This window comes from Papilio xuthus, unplaced genomic scaffold, assembly GCF_000836235.2.
Source record: "Papilio xuthus unplaced genomic scaffold, Pxut_1.1 DF829660.1, whole genome shotgun sequence".
NCBI lineage: Eukaryota > Metazoa > Arthropoda > Insecta > Lepidoptera > Papilionidae > Papilio > Papilio xuthus.
Genome location: NW_013528989.1, coordinates 1775333 through 1803284, shown reverse-complemented (window position 1 = coordinate 1803284; position 27952 = coordinate 1775333). Strand labels below are relative to the sequence as shown.

Genomic DNA, 27952 nt, shown 5'->3' with positions numbered 1-27952 from the left:
AAAATGACACGAAAACCCACTTTGATTTTATAAATTTCTAGCGTTCGCCCACGACTCCGTCTGCGAGGAATTAAAAGAAAGATATTTAGTGGCCTATGTTTTCTTCCAGACTATGTTCTACATTTATGCCAAATTTCATCAAGATCCGTTTAGCCGTTCTGGAGATACCTTTAAATAAACATCCTTCCATCCATCCATCTAAACATTTGAATTTATAATTCATATAAGTAAGATTTATCCACATATATATGCCATATTTATGCCTTTTGAAATGCTGGTTTTAATCATATATTTTATATACTCTTTGGTTTTAATCACATCAAGTAAAGGCATTTTGCAAGGTGGTACTAATTCTCGATTTTATAAAATTTAAATTCTACCTGTTCATGTTTGTGTTTACATTTTTATTATCTTTGTTGTATACATGTGCCAACATTGCGATAAATAAAATGTGACTTTCGAACTCGAAACAAAATACCAAAAATAGTCCAAACTCCGTACACTTTTATAAAGAATTTCGAAATGATCTTTAAAATTGAGTTATAACAAAACTATTGACATTGATTTTGAAAATTGAAGTGTTAAAGTATTTCCATTCTTCATTTAAATTTTTAATTATAACAACACTTAGTTATACTCTGTGGCCTGGTTGACAAATAATGGCCAAAATAAAAAATGGCTTCTTTTTAACCGCTACGCATAACCTCTATTCAATGTGTAACATTTTATAATTGTTATTTGTGTTCAGATGAGAATAAGGGAATAAGTTTATAAATAATTTACCATGGCGGACGCAGCTGCCAGACAGTTGCAATATGAATATAAGGCGGTAAGTGTTTTGTTGGTTGCGTTGTTGTTGTGCAATTCCGATTGTAAATTAAACATAATTGTTGAACCCAAAATTTCCTCACTTTAGCATATTTTATTACCCTTTTTATGCAATGAGCCAGTAAATGTTTTTTTTTTGAATATCGAAATCAAAATGTCTTACTGAAATGTAAACTTCTAGAATTCAAATCTCGTACTTCAAGCTGATGTACGTCTGATAGAGCGTCGCGGACGCGATGAGGCGACAGGCGAGGTGCTGTCCTTGTCTGGCAAGCTCGGTGGGACAAGGATGGGTGACCGAGCACAACGCACTAAGCCAGACAAAGCCGAGGAGAGGAAAGCTAAGTGAGTGATATTAATATACTACTTTATCAATTAAAGATTGTCCTAATTATGCAAAGTATGACTCGCACTAAGACACCACGGTTGACTTTGACCTAGTCACAAAACTTAGGGTAGAATTTGACTCCTCGGGGACATATAGAGAGCAAATGATGATGACTTGCTTGCCTGGTGCGATCCCACAAACACACACAAAACATTTCAAATTTAATTATTCCCATGTTTCGTCTGATAAGTGTACTTTCAACTATTTTCTAATAAGGAAAATATGAGGTGCAAGGGTGTGTTGGAAGATGTGTATGGCATAGAGGAATTTTTTATGCATTGTTCTGTCTTCTGAATAATAATGCATCTGCTTCCTACATTATTACAGATGTATATGGTCAGTAATTACTTTAAGACGATCTATTTCAGGTTACCTGTGTATTATTCACCTTCTACTTTAAAAAACTTACCTAATAAAAACAATAAGTAGTATGTGAACAATTATTGTTTCAGACGTCAGAAACGTGATGAAGCTACATATGAACTATCAAAATCAAAGACAGCGCGTGCGGCTTGGGCTGATGATACACCAGGCGTGTTGTACCGTCCACGGACGCAGCACACACGTCATGCATACGAACTGCTACTATCATTCATGCAGGGTACACTTGGTGATCAGCCTAGAGGACTGCTTTGTGGGGCTTGTGATGAGGTAACATAACTCACACCTTTAACCCACAGATGTAGACAGAGACAAACTTCCATTGGGTGCTATCTTGGCACAACTCTCTTCTACATTCTAATATCTACGCATACAGACATAAACAGAGTTCAACATATATTTGTTAAGAACCTCAATTTAACCTAACTATAAATTTCCACTTAATTGCATATTGTCATTATTATTTCAAGTAGAATAAGAGGGATGACTATTTAAAGTTAATCTGGCATCTGTATGTTAAAATTTCTTTTTTCAGGTCCTAATGGTACTTAAGAATGACAGACTGAAAGATCCGGAAAGAAAGAAAGAGATAGAAGCACTTATTGGTGCTTTACCAGATGAAAGGTTTGCGTTACTCGTGAACCTTGGGAAGAAGATAACTGACTTTAACATAACATCAGCGGAGGGTAATACTGAGATTGATGAGACATATGGCATTAATGTACAGTTTGAGGAATCCTCGGAGGAAGATGATGAAGATGCATATGGAGAGGTAAATATATATTTTTAGTAATTATCTTCTTCTTGAGGTGCCTCTCCAACTAACGAAGGTTGGCGATCAGTTCTCCATATTTTCCCTTTTCTCTTGCAAGGTAAATTAGTTGGGCGGCACTGGCAACCGCTGTCCACTTTAGCAATTATGATCAAAATTTATTTAAAAAAAAAAGAATCAATTCAATTAAACTTTATTTTGTAATAAATAATAAGCCTATTACTATTTTTTACAAAATAAAGTTTTAATGTAGTTATATAATTCTCCTAAGTTACCAACAAACAATCAGCTGTTAATTTACACAATACTCCGACAAAGCCAATGAGCATATGATCGCGCTCTGGAATCGGCTGCCTTTAAATAGTGTCAAAGGCAACTCCATATTTAATTTTTATTTATTCAAACCTTATAATATATATTTTTATATTTTAAGGTGGCAAATGAGCTAGTAGCCACTCATTAATAAAATATTGAAGCAAATGCTACCCATAGACATGCTCAATTGCAGATGCCTTGTCTACCTTTAACGGAGGATACAGACAGAGTACTTGTCTAGTTATTTGACTATGTTATTGTTTTTCAGGTGAGAGATGATGATAAAGAGGAAGGGGAAGGTACAGACAATGAGCAGGGGAAAGAGAGTAGTGCAGAAGATGATAGTGATACTGAAGGAAAGAAGAACAGTATACATACTAATGTGAGTTCAAATATTACATACTTGTGTCTTTGCCTAAAATCTATACTTAATATTATAAAACGGAAGAGTTTGTTTAAACGCGCTAATCTCAGGAACTACTGGTCAGATTTGAAAAATTTGTTAGATTGAACTGTAGTATATAAATCACCCTTAACTTAGGGTAGGCTCCAAGCCCCTCAGTGGGGTTGTATAGTGAGCTCATGATGATGATGATATAAATTACAGACAGCTAGTTAATAATAAAAAAAAGTGGGCATAGCAAACTGGAAGTCTGTGGCCAGAGATAGACCCGGGTGGAAAACGTGGCTGGACCAAGCCAAGGCCCACAAAGGGCTGTAGAGCTAGAAGAAGAAGTTAATAATAAAATTTTAGAATTAAATATAGTCTATGTTACTCAATGATGTAGCTTTTCAATAGTATAAGAATTTTTGTTATCAGTCAAGTAGTTTTTCAGTTTCTTAGTTGCATACAAAAGTACAATTCTTTCCGCTTTATAATATTGGTATAGACTTCTAAGTCCAAATGAAAACATTTACTTGGTAAATCAATTTTTGAACATATTGATACTAGCTGTCGCCCGCGATTTCTTCCGGATGTAATTTATAAGTAGCTTACGTGTTGTCCCAGCCTATTTCTACATCTGTGCCAAATTTCATCAAATCCATTGAGTTTTTCTGTAGATACCTACTAATAAACATCCATCCAAGTAAACTTTCGGATCTATAATATTAGTAAGATTTATTTAAAATTCTATTATATATTTAAATATAGTTCTAACGTAAATTAGGAACATAAATGAAATGATATATGTTGTATTTTTAGCTATCCGAAGAACAAACACAGAAGCGTCGCGATGCCACACTCCATCCAATGGATATTGATGCCTACTGGCTGCAGCGTCGTCTCTCCAGACACTTCCCTGATGCCATGCTGTCACAGGCTAAGTCCAGCGAGGTGAGATTTTAACCCATTTCTGGTTATCAGAGAAATCTTCAAATGCTACCTTGTATTTTAGGAACAAGTCGGTAATGAGCGTCGGTGGCTCAGGGGTTTAAACACTTGACTTGTCAGCAGGTCTTGGGTTCGGATCCCGCCATGTACCAATGTGTTTTTCCATTTCCGATTTACATATGTACATTTATCCAACGTTCTTACGTTGAAGGAAAACATGGTGACGCTGCTCACATCTGTGAAGAAATGTTAAAGATATGTGTGAAGTGACGCACTGGACCAGCATAGACTATGGCCTAGTCACATAACTAAGGGTAGACTCCGAGCCCCTCAGAAAATCGAAAACGTTTAGTACATGGCGAAGTTCGAACCCAGGACCTGTTGACAAGTCAAGTACTTAAACCCTTGAGTCACTGACGCTCTCTGCATATAAATATGTAAAATTTTTTTTTTTTTTCAGGTGATGAAGGCTCTCGCGGAGGCAGCAGATGATAGAGATCTAGAAAACAGACTAGTGCTTTTATTGGGTTATGATTGCTTTGACTTTGTTAAAGTACTCAATAAATATAGATATACAAGTAAGTTTATTTTTTTAAAATGAAAAGTTCGTCTGTTTAAATCTTACGTATATTATAAATGCGAATGTTTGGATGGATGGATGGTTTGTTCGAAAGTATCTCCAGAATAGCTGCATAGATCTGCTGCTCTTTGAAATTTAGTTTGTTTTTCAATTTCGCGCAGACGGAGTCGCGGGCGACAGCTAGTAATTTATAAATGCAGAAAATTTTCTTTTTTTTTTTACTTATAAACACCTTAATACTTCAGTCCTATACTGCACGAAGTTGGCATCATCACAATCTGAGAACGAGAGGATGAGCATCCGCGAGGAGATGTCCCGGCAGCCTCATCTGCAGAAGATACTGGCACAGCTGGAGACCGGCAAGGGAGATGAGGAGGTGAATAACGATTAACCTACACACTACTAACTTTACTTTCAAAACTTATTAGTTTACTAAATTAGTATTTGTCAAGTTAATTTAAAAGCCATAAAACTTTGTGGCTAGATGAATTTCAAAAATGTATGGAACTGATGCGCAACAATCACGTGACTTATTGTGCAGGGATTTAAATAAAAAAACCCTTGTTTGCAGAAAAATGTGTTAATATTGTAGAACATGAATAATAAAGAAACGTAGAAAACTGATCTGACATTACTAAATTAAAAAGTTTAAATTTCTTCTTTTTTCTTATTATAGATTTAATGGCAGTTGAAGTGTAAAAACTCCTTGAACTTTTATCTAAAGTTATTGTCAGTTCTATACATTTTTGAAGTTCGTTATGGAATCGCTTCGTTAATCCTTTTATTTTGTTGGAATTTACGATTTTTCATATATATAGTGTTGACTCATACTTTTGAAATACATTATTTATCATGAAATTTATATAAGACAGAGCGTTGGTGGCTCATGGGTTAAGCACTTTACTTGTAACCTGCTGATCGTGGGTTCGAATCTCGCCATGTACCAATGTGTCTTAAATATATACATTTATCCTATGTTGTTAGTGTGAAGGAAAACATGTTGATGCTGCACATATCTGTGAATGTCAAAGATATGTGTGAAGTGACGCACTAGACCAGCATTCATTATCACCTAGTCACATAAGCCTACCCTGGCTCCAAGACCCTCAGTGGGGATTTAGTGAGCTGATGATTATATAATTCTTGTTTCTAACAGATGTCCCAGCAATCAGAAGCACCACGTAAGCGTCAGAAGACGGAAACAGAGACTATAGAAGGTGGTGGTCAAGTAACTGGTTCGAGGAAAGTATTAGCACTGGATGAGCTGGTGTTTGCAGCGGGATCACATTTTATGGCTAACAAACGGTGTCAATTACCACCCGGGTCATTTAGGAAGCAAAGAAAGGGTAAGACTAACAAAGTAATTGGGCTTGTTCAGGGTTCCATCGAGGCGAGGGCGAGCGTCGTTGGCTCAGTGGTCAAGTACTTGACTTGCAATCTGCAGGTCCTGGGTTCGAGTCCCGCCATGTACCAATGTGTTTTTCGATTTACATATGTACAATTATACTATGTTCTTACGGTGAAGGAAAACATCGTGATGCTGCACATATCTGAGAAGAAATTCAAAGATATGTGTGAAGTCAACCCGCACTTGACCAGCGTGGTTGACTATGACCTAATCACCCTTAACTTAGGGTAGGCTCCGAGCCCCTCGGTGGGGACCTATAGTGAGCTGATGATGAGGGTTCCATACCTCATGTCGCCGGACCCCTCTCCCCCCCACGATAGCCCTCGGGTAATGGATTCGGGGGAGTCCATTGCCCGCCATTGAGGGCGGCCTCCCCCCGTGAGGGAGCTGCCTAGGCAACTGACGGTGACGTGATTACGGAAGAGAGCGAAAGCGTGCCCGTGGCCCCGTCCCGATGCATTGGAGGAACAGAGAGGTTAAGTGGGTATGCCTCCGTTAAGGATATTCCTCTCTGAAAAAAAAGGGTTCCATACGTCGAAAGGAAAAAATGGAACCCTTATATGATCAGTTAGTTGTCCGTCCGTGTGGCTGTCTATCTACCCTACATACTCTTTTTTTAAGTGTTTTAACACTTCTACATTCTTATCTTATATTTTAAACTAGTTATCACTCGCGCATCCGTACGCGTGGTATTAAAAAAAAATTATAAGTAGCCTATGTGTTCTTCCAGACTATGTTCTAAGTCTATGTCAAATTTCTTCAAGATCTATGCGTTCGTCCTGGAGATACCTTCAAATAAACAAACGTCCATCCATTTGCATTTATAATATTATTAAAATGTGGATATAAAACTAATTCTATTATTTTTTTATCCAGGGTACGAAGAAGTACATGTACCAGCGTTAAAACCCAAACCATTTGAAGAGGACGAGATTCTTATGCCCGTGGAGAAGTTGCCTAAGTATGTGCAACCGGCGTTTGAAGGATTTAAAACTTTAAATAGAATACAGGTAAGATTAATCTTATTTAATATACTAAGACATTGATTCCCTAACTTATTTTGTCTACTGTCCACTTTGAGAATAAATATTTTTTTACCGCCCTCATATTTTCACATATTTAAAAACCAATATAACTTCAAATTAAATTAATTAATTATTGTGACATATATATGTATATTAACGGAGAATTGTAAAGGAAACTTTTACTATAACCCGCAACTTGAGACCTGCAGCAAGCACAAGGGGGCCTTATCGCACACTTTGGGAAACACTGTTCTAGTATTAATAACATTATCTTGTATTTCCAGAGTCGTATATCAAAAGCAGCATTAGAAAGTGATGAAAATCTCTTAGTATGTGCTCCTACCGGCGCTGGTAAGACGAATGTCGCGTTGTTGTGCGCACTTCGTGAAGTTGGTAAACACGTGAACGATGACGGCACTGTCAGTGTTGCTGATTTTAAGATTATTTATGTGGCCCCCATGAGATCATTGGTACAAGAAATGGTGAGTAGGTAACAACTAGGAAACTTAGCTATAGTGATTCTAAAGGTCCTAAATCTAAGATCACACAGACTTTAGATATTTATCTATACTTATATCAATCTACACATCATGTAAGGATTTGGTGACTCAGGGGTGGAGCATTTTTTTTTAATGTCATAAGGTGGCAAGCGAGGCCACCTGAAATGACTGATATAGTGAAGTGACCGTTGCCCATAGACATACACAATTGACGGAGGAGAGGATGCACAGAAAGAAAATATCTTCCCTTTCCATGCATCCTCTCATCCGGAAAGTCCACTTCCACTTTCCATCCTTTCCTTATAAGAAAAAGGGTGGGAAGGTAAAGAGGACTAAATTAGGCCTTCGGGACGTTAAACATCTCTGTTTTATAGTGAGATTTTGTCTCTCAGAAACTTATAGTAGGCGACTGTCCACAGGTGGGTAACTTCAGCAAGCGTCTCGCAGCGTACAACATGAAGGTGTCAGAATTGACTGGTGACCATCAGCTGACGAGGGAGCAGATTGATGCAACTCAATTGATTGTCTGTACGCCGGAGAAATGGGATATTATTACTAGGAAAGGTGAGTTTGACAGCAGGGGTGGGGGATATAGGGGGGTTGTTGCCATCTATGTTCAAGTTTCAAATCCCATCAAAATCGGTCCAGCCAGCCTGTAACATCTCCGACTGGGATAAAAAAAATAACTTAATAAGTAGCGTATGTGTTCTTCCAGACTATGTTATACCTCGGTGCGAAATTTTAGTGAAATGCGTTCAGCCGTTCCAAGGATTCCTTCCAACATCCATCCATCTAAATATTCGCATTTTTAATATTAGTAAGATTGGAAACTGAGGTGCATGTATGTATGAATGTAGAAGGAAGAAAGGTCTGTCTCTGTCTACCCCTTTAGGTTACATGCATGACTTATCTTATTTGCCAGGTGGTGAAAGATCGTTCACAAATCTAGTACGTCTGATAATTATCGATGAAGTACATTTACTGCACGATGAGAGAGGACCCGTACTTGAAGCGCTTGTTGCCCGGACGTTACGTACTGTTGAACATACACAGGAACAGGTAAATAACATTTTGCGTTCGCACTAACGAAACATTTACTTAAAACATACACAATGTATAAGAAAACACAACTATCGCCAACGACTTCGCCTTTGTCGATAAAAAATCTTAATTAGTAGTTTATGTGTTCTTCCAGACTATGTTCTACATCTATGACAAATTTTATCAAGATCTATACAACCATTCTGTAGATACCTTCTAACAAACATACATCTAAACCAGTCTTTCCCAAAGTGGGCGATAACGCCCTCTTGTGGGCGCTGCAGGTCTCAAGGGGGGTAAGAGACCCAGAAAGAAAATGGGGACGTTGTGTAGAGGTCTGGGGGTGATTTGTAATTTTATTTAGCTAGGAGGCCTCTCAGCAACAACTTGTGGACATCAACTAATATGAATTAAAGATAGCTTAAACTCTAATATGGGGGCGCTAAAAATATTTATTCTCAAAGTGGGCAGTAGACAAAATAAGTTTGGGAACTACTGATCTAAACATTCGCATTTATAATATTAGTAAGATAATACGACTTTTGACTATGGAGAAACGGACTAGGTAAAGAATGTTCGCGGTGGGTGAGGTAAATATTACAATCATATGTGCATTTGTGATTGTCATCTTCGTGTATATATATGTAAAGCTAGCAAGTTTATATTTTTTAAATAAGTAAATGCATTTAACAAATCCTGTCTCTTCATAATCAAAAGTTACGTGATGTCAGTTTTGATAAAATCTAAATCTTCCAGGTCCGTCTCGTCGGTTTGTCCGCTACGCTGCCTAATTACTCAGATGTCGCTGCCTTCCTGCGTGTGCGACCAGAAAAGGGACTATTTTATTTTGACAACTCTTTCAGGTAAGACATGTCAGACAAGAAATTATTTTTCTTAAAATATACTGACTATAAATCCGATTAGGTCAGAAAATTTTACCGTTGTCAGTGGGTTTCTGAGACCCAACTTTAAAAGAAATTCGTCAAATATAATGACAGGGATGACGGTATGTTTTATACCCAGATATTGGTCTCAAAAATCAACGTTTAGTTAAATTACAAATTTTCTAGCAACCTAGTTCCAAGTTACGTTAAATAATTTTAAGAAGAGAAGCAATGTTATCAAAAGGCTTCCGATGTCATTTTGACTAATGTCTTTGTAAAGAAAACTCCGCAATAAATCAGAAAGGTTAAGTGGATGAGTCAATTCAATCAACGTTAGTTTTCAAGTTAAAACAGCGGAACAAAACGCTTGCGTGAATTAAACTGTACAGCGCCATCTAGTATCTTCGAAAGTACATTCTAATGCTAAAATAGTATCTAATTGTTTATATTGTCTACATTCCAGGCCAGTAGCACTGGAACAACAGTACATTGGTGTGACTGAGAAGAAAGCGCTCAAGAGGTTCCAAGTTATGAATGATATCGTATACGAAAAGACTATGGAGCATGCTGGGAAGAACCAGGTGAGTGTCATTAGATGCCTACATCGAAAATAAATTGCCAAAATCGACCATAAGTTGCCACAAACGACTATGTGTTGACACCAATGACCATAAGTTGCCAACAGCGACCAATAATATCTAGTTTGTCTATTTGTCAGATCCTGGTGTTTGTCCATTCTCGAAAAGAGACGGGAAAAACTGCGCGTGCGATACGAGACATGTGCTTAGAAAAGGATACATTGGGACAGTTTCTAAGGTCAGTACTCTTTTACTTATTTAAAAAAAGACGGTGAGTCTATATTGTAGTCATATCTGTTTAAGAAGAACGCCACATTCACTCATTTATTTAAAAATAAAACAAATATAAAGAGATTGTACGACAATTATGTCATAAATTCGTGTGTGGGCATGAATTAGAAGCCATTCCGCGTTTCGTCTGATGGTTCTGTGTGCTGGAGGCCTAATTTTTGACCACTTTTCCCTTCTTCCTTCATCCTTTTCTAAAGAAAAGATAGGAAGGACATAGGGATTGGACGGAAAAGGCAACGCATAGGATATGTTCCATTTCAGTGTGTCCGATCTATCTAGTAAAGTCGCTTCGCCATTTTAGCGAATTCTAGTGGCCGTTTACTCGTTTTATACCTTTTAACACATAGTGCTAAGAGAGGGGTCACTTTTTCATCTATCCAGTATATATTGACCTCTAATACTTAGTTCATTGTTTTCAGAGAGGGGTCAGCGAGTGTGGAAGTATTGCGTTCGGAAGCCGAGCAGGTGAAGAATCCGGAATTACGTGAATTATTGCCTTACGGCTTCGCTATACATCACGCGGGTATGAGCAGAGTTGATAGGACTCTGGTTGAAGATTTGTTCGCTGATAGACATATACAGGTATAGTATTTTTCAAATATTTCGTCTGCTCGGAACATAATGTTCAGTTATTACCCACTATACATCCTCTCTGTATCGCAAGGTTAGCTGTAAGAGAACTCTTTTAGAGTTAACCTCACCTGTGCATCATTGTATTTCTATATAATGTTACACTATGTACTTTAAACTGTGTACAAAGCTAATAAATAAATAAATAATGCTATATGTATAGAGATGCGAAGGTATGAAGACATTGAGCCTAAAATATATTTAAAAAGGCTTATCATGTTGAATGTGGTTATTTTACATACGACTAGATGTCGCCTGGGACTCCGTCCGTGCGGTTCTTCCATACTATGTTCTACATCTATGACATATTTCAGTGAGATCCAGATGTTCTGGAGATATCTTTTAACATACATCCAAATATTCGGTTTTATAATGTTACTAGACTAGATGTCTCCTGAGACTCCGTCATCGCGAAGTAATAAAAAACTCACACACATCACAGTAGCCTATGTGTTCTACAATTATCCATCGATATATCCAAACATTCGGAACTTACTAATATAAATGCGAATGTTTAGATGGATGGATGGATGTTTGTTTGGAGGCATCTCTAGAATGGCTGTATAGATCTCGATGAAATTTGACATACATATAGAACATAGTCTGGAAGAACACATTGGTTACTAATTATGTTTTTTTTTAAAATTAAATACCTATATTAATAAGATTATCTTATATATAAAATTCTCGTGTCACAATTTTCGTTCCCATACTCCTCCGAAACGGCTTGACCGATTCTCATGAAATTTTGTGAGCATATTGAGTAGGTTTGAGAATCGGCCAACATCTATTTTTAATCCCGCGCGGACGGAGTCGCGAGCGACAGCTAGTTAACATATAAAAATAACATTTGAGATAATATAAGATCCAAAAAAAGCTATAGAAAAGAATTTTCCAATTTTCCAGGTGTTAGTGTCAACGGCGACTCTCGCCTGGGGTGTGAATCTTCCAGCACATACTGTGATTGTGAAGGGAACTCAAGTATATTCACCAGACAAAGGTCGCTGGAGTGAACTGGGCGCGTTAGATGTACTACAAATGTTGGGTCGTGCTGGAAGACCACAATACGATACTAAGGGAGAGGGTAAGTCAAGTCAGCTGTAAAATTAGAAAAAATAGCCTATATCACTCCTGGGTATGTCAGATATATTCCAGTGAAAGTCTAGGCAGAATAAATCCAGTAGTTTTGGAGATTATCTGGAACAAATGCTGAAATAAGATACATCATATTGGTGATTTTTTTTTTTTTAATACTAATGTTATAAAGAGGAAAGTTTGTATTGAATAGACTCTGAAACTATTTCTGTTGGTAATCTACACTATCCCCGGTTGATATAGCCTAAATTTATTACTAGACTAACTGTCTGTGATTCCGTCCGCGCGTAATTAGACAAAAAAAAATAGTTATATGTTCTTTCAGACTATGTTCTACATCTATGCCGTTTACATGGCAATTATTCGAATTTAACTAACCTTTTAAACCCTCAAAGTCCAAGATAAGATAAATCCATTCAACCGTTCCCGAGTTTTAGCGAGACTAACGAACATTCGCATTTATAATATTAGTAAGATATATTTTGATTTAACGTTTGCAGGTATCCTGATAACAAATCACTCTGAGCTGCAGTACTACTTGTCGTTACTGAATCAGCAGCTGCCGATAGAATCGCAGCTCGTGAGCAAGTTGCCGGACATGCTCAATGCGGAGATTGTGCTCGGATCTGTGCAGAGCGTGCGCGACGCTGTCACATGGCTAGGTCAGTTATAAGCTTATAAGACGCGTATATACGTATAACCGTGGGTTTCCGAGAAGAAAATCTTACTTTAGAACATATTGTTGTCCTTGACATTATTTTTGACATGTTTAAACCGGGATGTTAGTTTCAGAAACCCATGGTTAGTCATGTCTCAATTACTATAGATTAGAGATCTATATTTTTTATATTATAAGACAAACTAGCGAGCCATCTGAAATAGCGAAGTGACCGTTGCCCATAGACATACGCGATTGCATATGCGTTGCCTACCTTTAATCCACGGAGGAGAGGATGCACAGAAAGAAAATATTTCCCCGTCCCATGCATCTTCTCATCTGTAAAGTCCACTGCTACTTCCCATCCTTTCCTTATAAGAAAAAGTGTGGGAAGGTAAAGAGGAGTAAATAAGTCCTCCGGGACGCACACTCATCAGACTGCACGTCTTCTGTATGGTCGTGGTATTTCACCGGACGAGGCGGGACTATTCCTGCGAATATGTTAAAGCGAGCTCTACCAATGTTTAATTTAATATTCTATATGTTTCAGGTTACACATATCTGTATGTCCGTATGTTACGAGCTCCATCATTATATGGTATATCATCAGATAAGATGCAAGAGGATACATTGCTGGAGTTACATCGAGCTGATCTTATACATACCGCTGCATCATTACTTGATAAGTTAGTATTCACTGGAATGGACATTGACTAGCTATCGCACGACACTGTCAGCGCTGGAATAAAAATTAGTAGTCTATGTGTTCTTCCAGACGTATGTTCTATATGTATGACAAATTTCATCGAGATCCGTTGAGTAGTTTTGGAGATACCTTCTAATATCCATCCACCCATCCATAATATTAGTAATATAGTATAGTAGTCTCTTTTGTTCTCATGGACAATGAAAAAAATGGTTAAATCCTTCATTTCGATTCTAGGTAATATTATAAATGCGAATGTTTGGATGAATGTTTGTTAGAAGGTATCTTCAGAAGGGTTGCATAGATCTCGATGAAATTTGTCATACATATAGAACATAGTCTGGAAGAACACATAGACTACTAATTATGTTATTTTTAATACTGAGTAGACAGTCGCGGGCGACAGCTAGTATAGTATTATAAGAAAAAGTGTTTTAATACAAATCATTTGCTATTTATGATGAAATTGTAGTTGTATTTGGTTTTTACGTATCATCATCAGCTCACTATACGTTCCCTACTGAGGGGCTCGGAGCCTACCCTAAGTTATGTGACTTCGACATAGTCAATGCTGGCCAAGTGCGGGATGTTTGACTTCACAGTAACAATATAGAATAAATGTACATATGTAAATAGAAAATCTAAAAACACATTGATACATGACGGGATTCGAACCCAGGACCTGCAGAAAGCAAGTCAAGTTCTTTAACCACTGAGCCACCGACGCTTATACGTATTATTAGGAAGAAAATCCGAAAATGAGCCAGTATATTGACTTAACACTAGCCTTACTAAAATGTCGACGTTTATGTCCCCTCACTATTCTGACATTTGACTTTGTAACGAAAACTCAACATTCGGGCCAAAGGATTCTAGCTAATACTGTTAATTTAAAGCCTTAATACTTTTAGTATTAAGGCTTTAAATTAACTTACAAATATGTTTTTTTTAAATTCCAGGGCCGGATTAATAAAATACGAACGTAAATCAGGACACTTTCAACCTACAGAACTTGGTCGTATCGCATCACACTATTATTGTACATATGAGACAATGCAATCATATAATCAATTACTGAAGCCCACTTTGGGAGAGATTGAACTGTTCCGTGTCTTCTCATTGTCAGCTGAATTCAAACATATCGCTGTAAGAGATGAGGAGAAGTTGGAATTACATAAGTTGATGGAGAGGGTAAGTTACTTAAGAAAAAATATATATTTTTGTGTATGTGAAAATTGATGGACTTCTCTTATTACGACTACAGAGTACTTATTACTAACTAGCTGTCGCCCGCGACTACGTCCTCGTGGATATATAAAAAAACTTAATTAGTGTAGCACACCCATCCATCCATCCACATCACATCCATCTAAACATTCGCATTTATAATATTAGTAAGTAAAAAAGCAGTTCTTCAAGGCGTAAATTCGAAAATTAAATGAATAAATAGTATCCTATGTCAGTCTCCTGGCTCTAAGCTACCTCCTCAACAATTTTCAGGCATATCGGTAAAGCCGTTCTTGAGTTATAAATAGTGTAACTAACACCACTTTCTTTTATATATATATAGATAGTAATTGATTTAGAATTTTTTCGATTTTCGACGGTTGTTCTTATAAAATTTACAATAGACAATTTCGTGTTTTTGAATTACAATATAATAATTGATTCTCTTTGTGCCAACTTTATTCTTTAAAACGGATGCTTTACAGATAAAAATATTAAACCTAAAATTGAGGTGTTGACAAACAAAAAAAAAATTAATGTTTTTTTTAGTTAATCGTACGATACATAGCCAAATAACTGTAATAAAATACCTAAATTATAGTACTTATATGTTCGATTAACTTTATTACAAGACTCGATACTCGATAGTTCATAGTTGTTTGTTATGTACACTCCGACACTATAACATCCATTAAGTACAACATTAATCCTCATACAAAATTAATTCTATACTTTATAGGCAGTTGTCAAACTAATCTATATTAAATAGACTTAGTATAACTATATTATTTTTCAGGTTCCTATTCCAATAAAAGAAAGCATTGAAGAGCCATCAGCAAAAATCAATGTGTTACTCCAAGCTTATATATCACAATTGAAGTTGGAAGGTTTTGCTCTGATGGCTGACATGGTATACGTCACCCAGTCAGCGTGTCGATTGCTAAGAGCTATATTTGAAATTGTACTACATAGAGGTAATTTATGGAATTTTATAACCCATTGGGTAGTTTTAAAATAAAAGATAGCACACTAGCGCCCCCTTGTTGTCAAAGTTTTTTTTTATATCATAAGGTGGCAAACGAGCGAACTGCCATCTGAAATCGCTGAAATAGCGATGTGACAGCCCATAGACATACGCAATTGAATGCGTTGCCTACCTTTAATCCACGGAGGAGAGGATGCACAGAAACAAAATGTCCCTTCCAATGCATCTCATCCGGAAAGTCCACTTCCACTTCCCATCTTTTACTTATAAGAAAAAAGGAAGGGAAAGAGGAGTAAATGAGTTCTCCGGGACGCACACTCATCAGACTGCACGTCTTCTGTATGGTCGTGGTATTTCACCGGACGAGTCGGGACTATTCCTGCGAACATGTTACAGTGGGCTCTACCACTGTTCAAGTGTCTTTGTCGTTTTTAATAGTCAATTTTTTGTTTGGTCATCTTAAACATTACAAACTATTTGGTAGTTTTTGAGTTATTTTAAGGAAACAGTGCCAAAAACTCTGAGAACAATGGGACAATTTTGCTTTCTTGGGTTTATTATTCAAAATATTGATTTCTTTATTTTTATATATGTTTTATTATGTTTGTTTAACAGGGTGGGCGCAGTTAGTAGATAAAACTCTGGCGCTTTGCAAAATGGTTGATCGTCGTATGTGGCAGTCAATGTCACCTTTAAGACAATTCAGAAAGATGCCGGAAGAAGTAAGTTATAAAATATTAACTGTCGCTCGCCACTCCGTCAGCGCGGAATTAAAAAAAAAATAGTAGTCTATGTGTTCTTCCAGACTATGTTCTATATGTATGACAAATTTCATCAAGATCCGTTCAGGCTTTCTGTAGATATCTTCTAACAAACATCCATCTAAACATTCGCATTTATAATATTAGTAAGATTTAAAATTTGGTTTATTAAACAATGAATCTTAAAATTTCAAAACCCAATAATACAGTTTAATTTATAAATATTTTGTAAATACAATCCAACTTCTTAATATTTCTTCCTTTTAAAATATAATATCAAATTAAAAGGTACCTCCGAAACGGCTAAACGGATCTTGATGAAATTTGTCACACATATAGAACATAGTCTGGAAGAACATATAGGCTACTAATTAAGTTTTTTAATTCCGTGCGGACGGAGTCACGGGCGTCAGCTAGTATTCAATATAGTCGAACCGTCTTAACAAGGCTCGTTTAGTCAGGTTTGACTGCACACATAATATTTTTTTTTCTCATCACAGGTAATAAAGAAACTAGAAAAAAAGAACTTCCCATGGGAGAAATTATATGAATTAGGACCTAACGAGATTGGTGAATTAGTACGAGCCCCGAAACTTGGCAAAATGATACACAAATACGTGCATCAGTTCCCAAGACTGGAACTGGCGACACATATACAACCAATCACCAGGTCAACCCTCAGAGTGGAGCTGACCATCACACCTGACTTCCAATGGGATGAGAAGGTATGGAGAAATTAATTAGTAGCCTATGTGTTTTACCAGACTACAACTATGACAAATTTCATTAAGAACTGTTAAGCCGTTCCGGAGATATCTTCAAACAAACATCCATCCATTCATTGAAACATTCGCATTTATAATAAGAAGTGAGGAGAAAAATATATATGACATTCAAAGTTTGTAAAAATTTTACCCTCAAGGGTGCAAAATAATAGGAAATAAGGGATGAAAGTTTTTATTAAAATACGTAAGGTTTATGTGAATTTTGTATATGTTTTATGTTTTTAAGTTACTTAATAATAATAAATATTTAATGCGAACGAAATCATGGGCACAGCTGTTGTATAAATCATTTCAAATATCTTAACGGCTCAAGGTACAATTTGCTTATAATATTCAGAGCCGATAAGATATTTGAATGATACTATACTTCCAGATACACGGTCAATCGGAGGCATTCTGGGTGCTCGTGGAGGATGTGGACTCAGAGGTGGTGTTGCATCATGAATATTTTCTACTAAAACACAAATATTGCCGCGATGAGCAACATGTGAAATTGTTTGTACCAGTGTTTGAACCACTGCCGCCGCAATACTTCCTGCGCGTTGTCTCAGACCGGTGAGTTCACATTGCATAACATGTTGTATGAAGAAGGAACAAAATAGTCATCAGCTCAGTATAGGTCCCCACTGAGGGCCTAACCTGCCCCAAGGTGACTAGGTGATAGTGAATGCTGGTCCAGTGCAAAACAATCCTTTTAATAAACTCTTATAAAAACGGCTAAAACACTGACGTGTATTCATCCGATGTCGGCATCCACTAGTTTCGAGCTGATCGAGAACCCTTCATCATGGTCAGTGGGGACTGGTATTATTTCGCGGACAAGGTCCCTCAGCTCACGAAATGTGTCGAAAGTTTGAATAATTCAATCCTTTTTTATCTTTCAGTTGGATAGGTGCAGAGACACAACTTCCAGTTTCATTCCGTCACCTCATCTTACCAGAGAAGAACTTACCGCCCACGGAATTGCTGGATCTACAACCACTGCCGGTTACAGCGCTGCGCAATAGTACATACGAAGCTTTGTACAGTGACACATTCCCACAGTTCAATCCTGTACAGACTCAGGTATGTTTACAAAGAAAATCCTAATTTAAATTCTTAATATCCTAACATTTTTAACAGTGGTAGAGCGAGCTTTAACATATTCGCAGGAATAGTCCCGCCTCGTCCAGTGATATACCACGACCATACAGAAGACGTGCAGTCTGATGAGTGTGCGTCCCGGAGGAATAATTTACTCCTCTTTCCCTTCCCACACTTTTTCTTATAAGTAAAGGATGGGAAGTGGAAGTGGACTTTCCGGATGAGAGGATGCATGGAAAGGGAATATATTTTCTTTCTGTGCATCCTCTCCTCCGTCGATTAAAGTTAGGCAACGCATATGCAATTGTGTATGTCTATGGGCAACGGTCACTTCGCTATTTCAGCGAGTTCAGATGGCCGCTCGCTCGTTTGCCACCTTATAATATAAAAAAAAATCTACCCCCTTCCTACGCATATCTTCTAAAGCGCGCCATTTCATGATTCATAATTAATTAATTCTATATTTCATAGGCGTTTTAAAATGAATGTTATTTTTGATGAACAGGTATTCAATGCTGTATACAATTCAGATGACAACGTATTTGTTGGTGCCCCCTCAGGGTCGGGCAAATCTGTTATAGCGGAACTTGCACTACTACGGTTATTGTCAAGCAACGCCGGCGGGCGGGCAGTGTATCTCCTGCCTAAAGATGCATTAGCTGATATTGTGTTCGCGGATTGGTATCACAAGTTTGGTACTAAGTTTAATTTGAAGGTAAGTTTAGTAGTCTATGTGTTCTTCTAGACTATGACAAATTTCATAAAGATCTGTTTAGATGTTTTGGGAGATATCTTCTGACATCCATCTAAACATTCGCATTTATTATATTAGTAAGATTGATTATTATTTATGTTTTAAATGGAGATATTGTTCTCTGAAACCCACGGTAAGTTTAAATAGATTTTGTCTTCAAATGTTATGAAGACTCAAGTTAACAGCCACCAAGATATATGAAAAGAAAACACACCTTACTATCTTACTTAATATTATAAATGCGAATGTATGGATGGATATTTGTTAGAAGGTATATCCAGAACAGCGGAATGGATCTTGATGAAATTAGTCATAAATTTAGAACATAGTCTGACTACTAAGATTTTTATCGTACTGCGCGGACCGAGTCGCAGGCAACAGCTAGTCTATAAATGCTAGTATCTTTATTTTTCTTTCAACTTTCAGGTGGTACAACTAACTGGGGAGACGGCGACTGATCACAAGTTACTAAACAAGGGTCAAATCATCATCACCACAGCGGAGAAATGGGACGTACTTTCTAGAAGGTTGGTTATATGGTGGCTAATTTTTTAGGAATTGTAGATATTTTTTTTACCTGACTGATCAAAGGTTTCCGAGACTAAAATCTCCGTTTAAAACACATTGTTATGTCCGTTTTATCAGTATATTTTCCAGAGATTGTTTTACATCTATTTCATCGAGATCCATGCATGCTTTCAGGAGATACCTTGCAACATACATTCATATAGCTAAACATTCGCATTTATATTCATCATCATCAGCTCACTATACGTCCCCACTGAAGGGCTCGGAGCCTACCCTAAGTTATGTGACTAGGTCATAGTCAACCACGCTGGCCAAGTGCGGGTTGACTTCACACATATGTTTGAATTTCTTCTCAGATATGTGCAACATTACGATGTTTTCCTTCACCGTAAGAACATAGTATAAATGTACATATGTAAATCGCAAATGGAAAAACACATTGGTACATGGCGGTATTCGAACCCAGGACCTGCAGATTGCAAGTCAAGTGATTGACTCCTGAGCCACCGATGCTCTATATTATTAATATTTAAGAATATATTAGTAATATTTAATCCATGTTCTTTATGTAGATGGAAGGTGCGCAAGAGTGTTCAGAACGTGTCTCTAGTGATAGTTGATGCGCTGCAGCTGCTCGGCGGTGAGGAAGGACCAGTGCTCGAGGTGGTTTGCTCCAGGATGCGGTACATCAGCTCACAGATAGGTCAGTGCAAGATAAGGTTCTGTTCAGCCTTCAATGGTGTATATGGCGCCACTGCTGACAGACAGAAATTTTAAATCAAACAGTAATAAAAGAAAAATAATTTAAAAACAAAAAAAACTGTAGTTGTTCTGCTCGTTGGTCTTACTAATATCATTTGACAAAAAAAACATTTTTAACGCTATAATTTTTAGCTACACGCCGTTGCCTATCATCCTAAAAAAAACTTTACACTATGACTCAACTTCCTTTACAATGTTGGCTCTACGATTCAAAGATCTTTGCCTCTATCTTCTTTAAAAAAAAGAGTAATCTATGAATATCTTACCTCTATACATGGATAGGCTATTAACCGTGGTTTTTAGTGCCAAATTGATTTTCGACAATATGACAGTAAATATTTAATAAACTATCAGTAACAAGAGAACTGATATACAACACTATAAATGGATAGGCGATTGCTTGAAAATAGCAACTTTTGTTCCTTTTTTAACCTTCCTCTTCGTTCTGACTTAAACTTGCCCCTTGTATTAGAATCCAAATCACCAGCCCCAAATGAAATCAAATAGGCACAAAATACTACGTCTCATAGCCAGTCCATTTATAAGGGTGATTTATAACTATTTATGGTTTCCAGGTCGTCCAATCCGTATAGTGGCATTATCTCTGCCGTTGGCGGACGCTCGTGATGTATCGCAGTGGCTTGGTTGCAACTCAAACGCGTCTTTCAACTTCCATCCAAGCGTGAGACCGCTACCACTAGAACTGCATATACAGGTCATAGCTCTAATTATATTGGATATAAAGTATAGCCACGTCAAATTCTATACATGGCGGCCATTTTAATATATCTTTTTTTTTTATAAATAATGGTAATTAATCTTACTAATATTAAAAATTGAGACGTCGGTGGCTCAGTGGCCAAGCACTTGACTTGCAATCTGCAGGTCCTGGGTTCGAATCCCGTCATGTACCAATATATTTTTCTATTTCCGATTTACATATGTACATTTATCCTATGTTCTTACGGTGAAGGAAAACATCGTGATGCTGCACATATCTGAAAAATAATTCAAAGATATGTGTGAAGTCAACCAGCACTTGGCCAGCGTGGTTGAATATGATCTAGTCACATAACTTAGGGTAGGCTCCGAGCCCCTCAGTGAGGACGTATAGTGAGATGATGATGATGAATATTATAAATGCTAATGTTTAGATGTATGGATGTATGTTTGTTATTACGTATCTATAGAACGGATGCATGGATCTCGCTGAAATTTATCCAATTTGGGTTTAAATGCATAATAGCTGCTATATATGGAATTTGACCTTTTATATAATTAACCGCTGGTTTCTGAGACCGAAATCTCTGTATAAAACTTACAATTCCTGTCATTATCTTTGATAAGACAGAGACATGTTTTAAACGGAAATTTTGGTCTCAGAAACCATCAGTTTTCTATCAAAGAATTATACTAATGTTTAATATACAACAGGGCTTCAACATATCCCACGCCGCGTCACGTCTCGCTGCAATGACGAAACCTATCTACAACGCCATCTGTCGATTTGCGGGAACAAAACCGTGTGCAGTGTTCGTACCATCAAGACGTCACGCAAGATTACTAGCTGCTGATTTACTGGCGCTGGCAGCAGCTGCTGGACGAACTGGCAGGTTCCTGAGAGCCAGACAGGATCTGGTGAAGCCGTTCCTTGATAGAGTTAAAGATAAGGTATGGATGAAAAAGAAACAATTAGTAGCCTATGTGTTCTTCCAGTCATACCCCTTAAGCCGAGCCCCTCGGTGGAGATGTATAGTGAGCTGATGATGATGATGTGTTCTTTTAGACTATGTTCTAAATCTATGTCAAATTTAATCGTGATCCATACAGCCGTTCTGGAGATATCTTCTAACATCCATACATCCAAACTTTCATTTCTAATATTAGAAGATAAATAAATTCGAAATTTTAATAATTATTTCCAGATGCTAAAAGAAACTCTGTCAGCCGGAGTAGCATACCTACACGAGGGTGTAGAACCTTCAGACAGACGTCTGGTGCAGCAGCTGCTGGAATCTGGAGCGGCGCAGCTGTGTGTGGTAGCTGCAGAACTGGCATGGGCTTTTGCGGCCCATGTCCATACTGTGATCGTAGCTGATACACACGTGTGAGTTATCAAAGGGTTAACTATGAACTATAGAATTTGCTTATCTTCAAGCTGAGGCTTCTAAGGGTGCTTTAAAGCCTAGTTACTCTTTACTTTCAAATTACTGTTCATTTATATCAAGAAGTTATTACATTTATTCGATACTAGCTGTCGCCCGCAACTCCGTCGGCGCGGAAAAAAAACTATTGGTCGCAACATAATGTTATATAGCCTAAAGCCTTCCTCCATAAATGGACTATCCAACAAAGATAATTTTTCAAATCGGACTAGTACTTCCTGAGATTAGCGCGTTTAAACAAACAAATTCTTCTGTTTTATAATATTTCTTATTCGATATACTGCAGAATACTGAAATTACGTTTAAATATTCAAGAGGGTTAGACAAAGTGCATTCGCTCAAAAGATATTCCATAGCAAACTACAAAAATGTATGGAACTGAGCGACAAAAGTAACTTATCTAAAGTTATTGTCAGTTCTATACAGTTTTGAAGTTCGTTATGGAATCGCTTCGTTGCGAATGCACTTTAACCTCCCATCATTTTATGATATCACGCTTAAACTATAAAAATTCCATTGAATTTTTGACGCTTAACAGATTGTAAGTGGCGATTACTTTCATATATTTTTCAGTATTAATAAAATAAAAAGCATTAAAAAAAGTATTAAAACCTTGTTTGATGACTGTCAAAGTGATGTAAATCTGCTAAATCTAGTTTTATTTTTACCAGATACAACGGCAAATTGCATTCCTACGAGCAATATCCAATAACAACAGTGCTGCAGATGTTGGGACGCGCGTGCCGTCCGCTGGAAGACGACAGAGCGGTCGCAGTGTTGATGTGCGCTGCACACCACAAGACATTCTTCACTAAGCTATTGAATGATTGTTTACCACTAGAGGTCAGTGTTGTGTTGCAGATAGATTGGGAATATAGGCAGTGTGTAGTCGGTCTAGTCATATTGAAACAAAAATGTAATGTTGCTGATCACTGTTCGCAAAGCAAGATTTGTTCCGGATAATATCCGGAACGGATGGATCTATTTTGACCGGACTTTGACGGGAAGGTAGCTGATGAACGCGCGCATATTATAAGCTACTTTCTTTAGTAATTCTACGCATTCTCTTACCTAAATAATTCTACAATAACTGTGTTTTCTTTTTTTCTAAATAAAGAAAAACATATGATCAGTTCCATATTTCCCACAGAGTCACTTAGACCATAGACTACACGACCACATGAACGCGGAGATCGTGACAAAGACCATAGAGAACAAGCAGGACGCTGTCGACTACCTCACCTGGACCTTCCTCTACAGGCGATTGACGCAGAATCCTAACTACTATAACTTGCAAGGAGTCACACACAGGTAATAAAAACGAAATAACTCTTAGTTTTTTTTTATTAAAAAAATACTGTACGACAAAGAATTATTCTAGTTGATTGTTATTATCTTTTTTTATACTGTCACTAGCTGTCGCCCGTGACTCCGTCCGCGCGGTTTAAAAAAACTTAGTAAGCCTATGTGTTCAGACTATGTTCTACATCTAAGTCAAATTTCAAGAAGATTCATTAGGCCGTTTTGGAGATACCTTTATTTTTTCTTTCGCATTTATAATATTAGTAAGATTTGATAATCTTTGGTATCTGATAATATTAAAAAAATATAACTTACTTTTCCACAGACATCTGTCCGATCATCTATCGGAGTTAGTAGAAACAACTCTATCAGAACTGGAGCAATCTAAATGTATCGCGATTGAAGATGAGATGGATGTACGTCCTCTCAACCTCGGCATGATCGCCTCTTACTATTACATCAATTATACTACTATAGGTATGTTACTTGTAAATTGTGAATTATGGCAGTGTGAAGTCGGTCTGATTTCCATAAATTGTAAATTTGATGATTAAAAGGTGGAAAAGGTCAAAGAAAGTATGTATGGATTGTGTGAAAGATGTATGGGAGTTCATATATGTGCTGATACAGATGTATGGAGGAATACAAACTGTGCCGACCCACCGTAGGGATAAGGGCACTATGTCACTGATAAATTGTGATTTATGGCAGTGTGAAGTCGGTCTAGTTTATAAATTGCCGTCAAATTATAAAAAAATTGCCTAATGACGTTAAATTTAAAAGTTTACTAAATTTGTGAAATAAATAAAATTTTGCACATAATAACTTTCTTTTAAAAAACTACAAATTTTCATATATTCAATATGTCCACAGAACTGTTCAGCTTGTCACTCACCAGTAAGACAAAGATACGTGGTCTCCTGGAGATCATATCCTCGGCAGCGGAGTACTCGGACCTCTGTATCCGGCATCGAGAGGAGAACATCATCAAGACTTTGGCTGCTAAGTTAGTACTGTCGTTTTGTAAAATGACGAAAATATATCACTCGATGATATCTCCGAAATAGCGAAGCGACTGTTGATACTAGACATTCACAATACAGATGCGTTACCTACATTCTGTCGACAGAGGAGGGGACACACAGATAGAGAATATTTCCTCTTCCTATCCTTTCTCTTAATAAGGAAAGGCAAAAATAGGCCTCCGTCACATACACTCAACAGACTGTAGTTAAAATTGTTTCCACTTGACACCTGTCTTCTGTGTCATCATCAGCTCACTGTAAGTCCCCACTGAGGGTCTCGTTACCCTAAGTGATGTGACTATGTGATAGTGAATGCTGGTCCAATGCGTCACTTCACACATATCTTTAACATTCACAGATATGTGCAGCGTCAATATGTTTTCCTTCACCGTTTTCTTTGTTCAATTGTGTTTTTTTATATCATAAGGTGGCAAACGAGGGAACGGTCACCTGAAATCGCTGAAATAGCGAAGTGACCGTTGCCCATAGACATACGCAATTGCATATGCGTTGCCTACCTTTAATCCACGGAGGAGAGAATGCACAGAATTAAAAAATGTATATACCTTTCCATGCATCCTCTCATCCGGAAAGTCCACTTCCACTTCCCATACTTTCTTTATAAGAAAAAGTGTGGGAAGGGAAAGAGACTAAATTAGTCCTCCAGGACGCACACTCATCAGACTGCACGTTTTCTGTATGGTCGTGGTATTTCACCGGACTAGTCGGGACTATTCCTGCGAACATGTTAAAGAGAGCTCTACCACTGTTAAAAATGTGTCTAATATGTAACTTAACCTTCAGAGTGCCGCACAAGCCGGCAGCGGGTGCGGGCGCGGCTCCCGGGGCCACAGTACGTTACAATGATCCACACGTGAAAGCGCACGTGTTACTGCAAGCACATCTCTCACGTATGCAGCTTCCCGCCGAATTGCAAGCTGATACAGCTATTGTTCTTACTAAGGTAACCATTATTTTTAACCCATTTGGCTAATTGAATCTAAAGTCAATCAGACTGTTTTGTACATTTTAAGGATTTAATTAACCCAATAGGAAACTAATCTGATTAATTCTATTACTAATATTATAAATGAGAATGTTTTGATGGATGTTTGTTTGAATGTATCTCCAGAACGGCTGAACTGATTTCTATGAAACTTGACATACATATAGAACATAGTCTGGAAGAACATATAAGGTATTAATTATGTTTTTTTTTAATTCAGCGCGAAAGAAGTCGCGGGTAACTGCTAGTCAGATAAAACATTCGCATTTATAATATTAGTAAGGTTAGTAAGATGGTTGTGAAGTTAAAGGGGTTAAAATTAGGCCTTTTTTGTGGTTTTGTCTCCTGTGTTACATACGGTAGTAATTTTATAAACTGACTTGTTAATTCCAGGCGATCCGTCTTATCCAAGCGTGTGTAGACGTGGTATCAAGTAGTGGATGGCTGGCGCCCGGCGTGGCCGCCATGGAGCTGGCACAGATGGTGACGCAGGCGATGTGGGCAAAGGATTCGTATCTACGTCAACTGCCGCACTTCACACAGGAGATGGTGCAGAGATGCTCAGAGAAGGTATATCCTCATATATAATTACCCACTACCTGTGGGGGGATGGACTAAGTTAGGCTTCCAATTGCCTTAGATTCATAAGAATGTGGGGTCAGACAAAGTAGTAAGTGGTATAAATGTTTCAGGGTGTGGAGACAGTGTTTGATGTGATGGAATTAGAAGACAATGCAAGAGCCAAGCTGCTGCAGCTCTCACCAACTGAGATGGCGGATGTAGCGAGATTCTGCAACCGTTATCCCAATGTTGAACTTACTTACGAGGTAAATATGTACCGTATATTATAACTTTACTAGCTGTCGCCCGCGACTCTGTGTTCTTCATTTAACATAATCTTGTTCTACATCTGTGTCAAATTTCATTGAGATTTGGATATACCTTCTAACCAACATCTATCCATAATTCAAACATTCGTATTTATAATACAAGTATGCGACTTCGTTCTTCCGGTATTAAGAAAAATTTGCTGTCATTCGGGGATAGTAAAGCTTGCAAACATTATAAGGTTTTCTTATCGGTTTGTTTTGGGAGCCTATTTTGCATTAAATAAGCTCCCAAAACAAACCTTTCCTGTTTATAATTTTAGTATACATAGTGTAGATTATAATGATTAGAAATAGTTTTTTTTTTTAATATATAACATGTTTTTAATTATTATTTTTGTTTTTAGGTTAAGAACGAACGTCGTCTACGCGTAGGCAAGCCGATAGTGGTTGAAGTATCATTGGAAAGAGAAGACGAAATCATTGGACCTGTTATTGCGCCCTTCTTCCCGCAGGTTTGTACAGTAATAATTTAATTCATAAAGTTATTTAACACATTGAATTCCATTGGCCTCGTTTTTACATTGTCATATGATAAAATGCCACTGAATGTGATAAATCTATATAGAATGAAAAAAAAACAATGTTTTAAATATTTTGTTTCTTTTGTAATAATCGTTTAAGGATTATGGATTCCTTGTTTATGGAGTAATTTCCACAAAAATATAAGAAATTATAGGCCATTTCATTTATCTCCATATTCAACACACATCTATTTTATCAACAAGTAAAATATGTTTCATTTATTACTCAGAGCACGAGTTACTTTAACTGATAAGCAGAATTTTAATCACATTTTAATATTTCCAGAAACGCGAGGAAGGCTGGTGGGTTGTCATCGGGGAACCTAAAAGTAACAGCTTACTGTCCATCAAACGCGTCTCGCTAGGGCGCTCTGCCCGGCTGCGGCTGGACTTCGTGAGCGGAGCACCCGGCAGGCACACTTATACGTTATACTTCATGTCAGACTCATATCTAGGCGCTGATCAGGAGTACAAGTTTACTGTAGACGTGGATGATGCTCCGCAAACTGATTCCAGCGATTCAGAATAGTGGCAACACTAAATATTTTAATGGTATGTGGCAACCCTAATTTTAAAAATGTTGTGACAACCCTAGAAATTGTATAAGATGGTTTTTGGCAACCCTAATTGCAATACGTGACAACCCTAGAAATTACGTAAGGTGGTTTTTGTCAACCCTAATTGCAATTATTTGTGACAACCCTAAGTATAGAAATTAAGAAATAAAAAAGATATTCATACAATA

The 27952-nt window shown here is 37.4% G+C and overlaps 1 protein-coding gene across 1 annotated transcript; it reads left to right on the top strand.

The window, feature by feature from the left end:
• The first annotated feature begins 643 nt into the window (after positions 1 to 643).
• l(3)72Ab (U5 small nuclear ribonucleoprotein l(3)72Ab) lies at positions 644 to 27952 on the top strand. The gene is made up of 41 exons (XM_013308956.1): positions 644 to 829; positions 1010 to 1173; positions 1669 to 1867; positions 2133 to 2369; positions 2953 to 3066; positions 3889 to 4020; positions 4478 to 4595; positions 4843 to 4973; positions 5754 to 5943; positions 6882 to 7015; positions 7315 to 7512; positions 7950 to 8094; positions 8453 to 8589; positions 9328 to 9434; positions 9919 to 10036; positions 10174 to 10271; positions 10744 to 10906; positions 11861 to 12038; positions 12550 to 12711; positions 13258 to 13393; positions 14373 to 14604; positions 15437 to 15614; positions 16241 to 16347; positions 16887 to 17111; positions 17545 to 17726; positions 18056 to 18236; positions 18760 to 18969; positions 19435 to 19535; positions 20109 to 20239; positions 20874 to 21013; positions 21733 to 21969; positions 22224 to 22405; positions 23135 to 23306; positions 23614 to 23774; positions 24091 to 24242; positions 24639 to 24771; positions 25595 to 25754; positions 26190 to 26366; positions 26489 to 26623; positions 27031 to 27138; positions 27494 to 27952. Exons 1-41 carry the CDS (start codon positions 785 to 787, stop codon positions 27734 to 27736), a joined length of 6453 nt encoding a protein of 2150 aa, XP_013164410.1. The 5' UTR covers positions 644 to 784; the 3' UTR covers positions 27737 to 27952.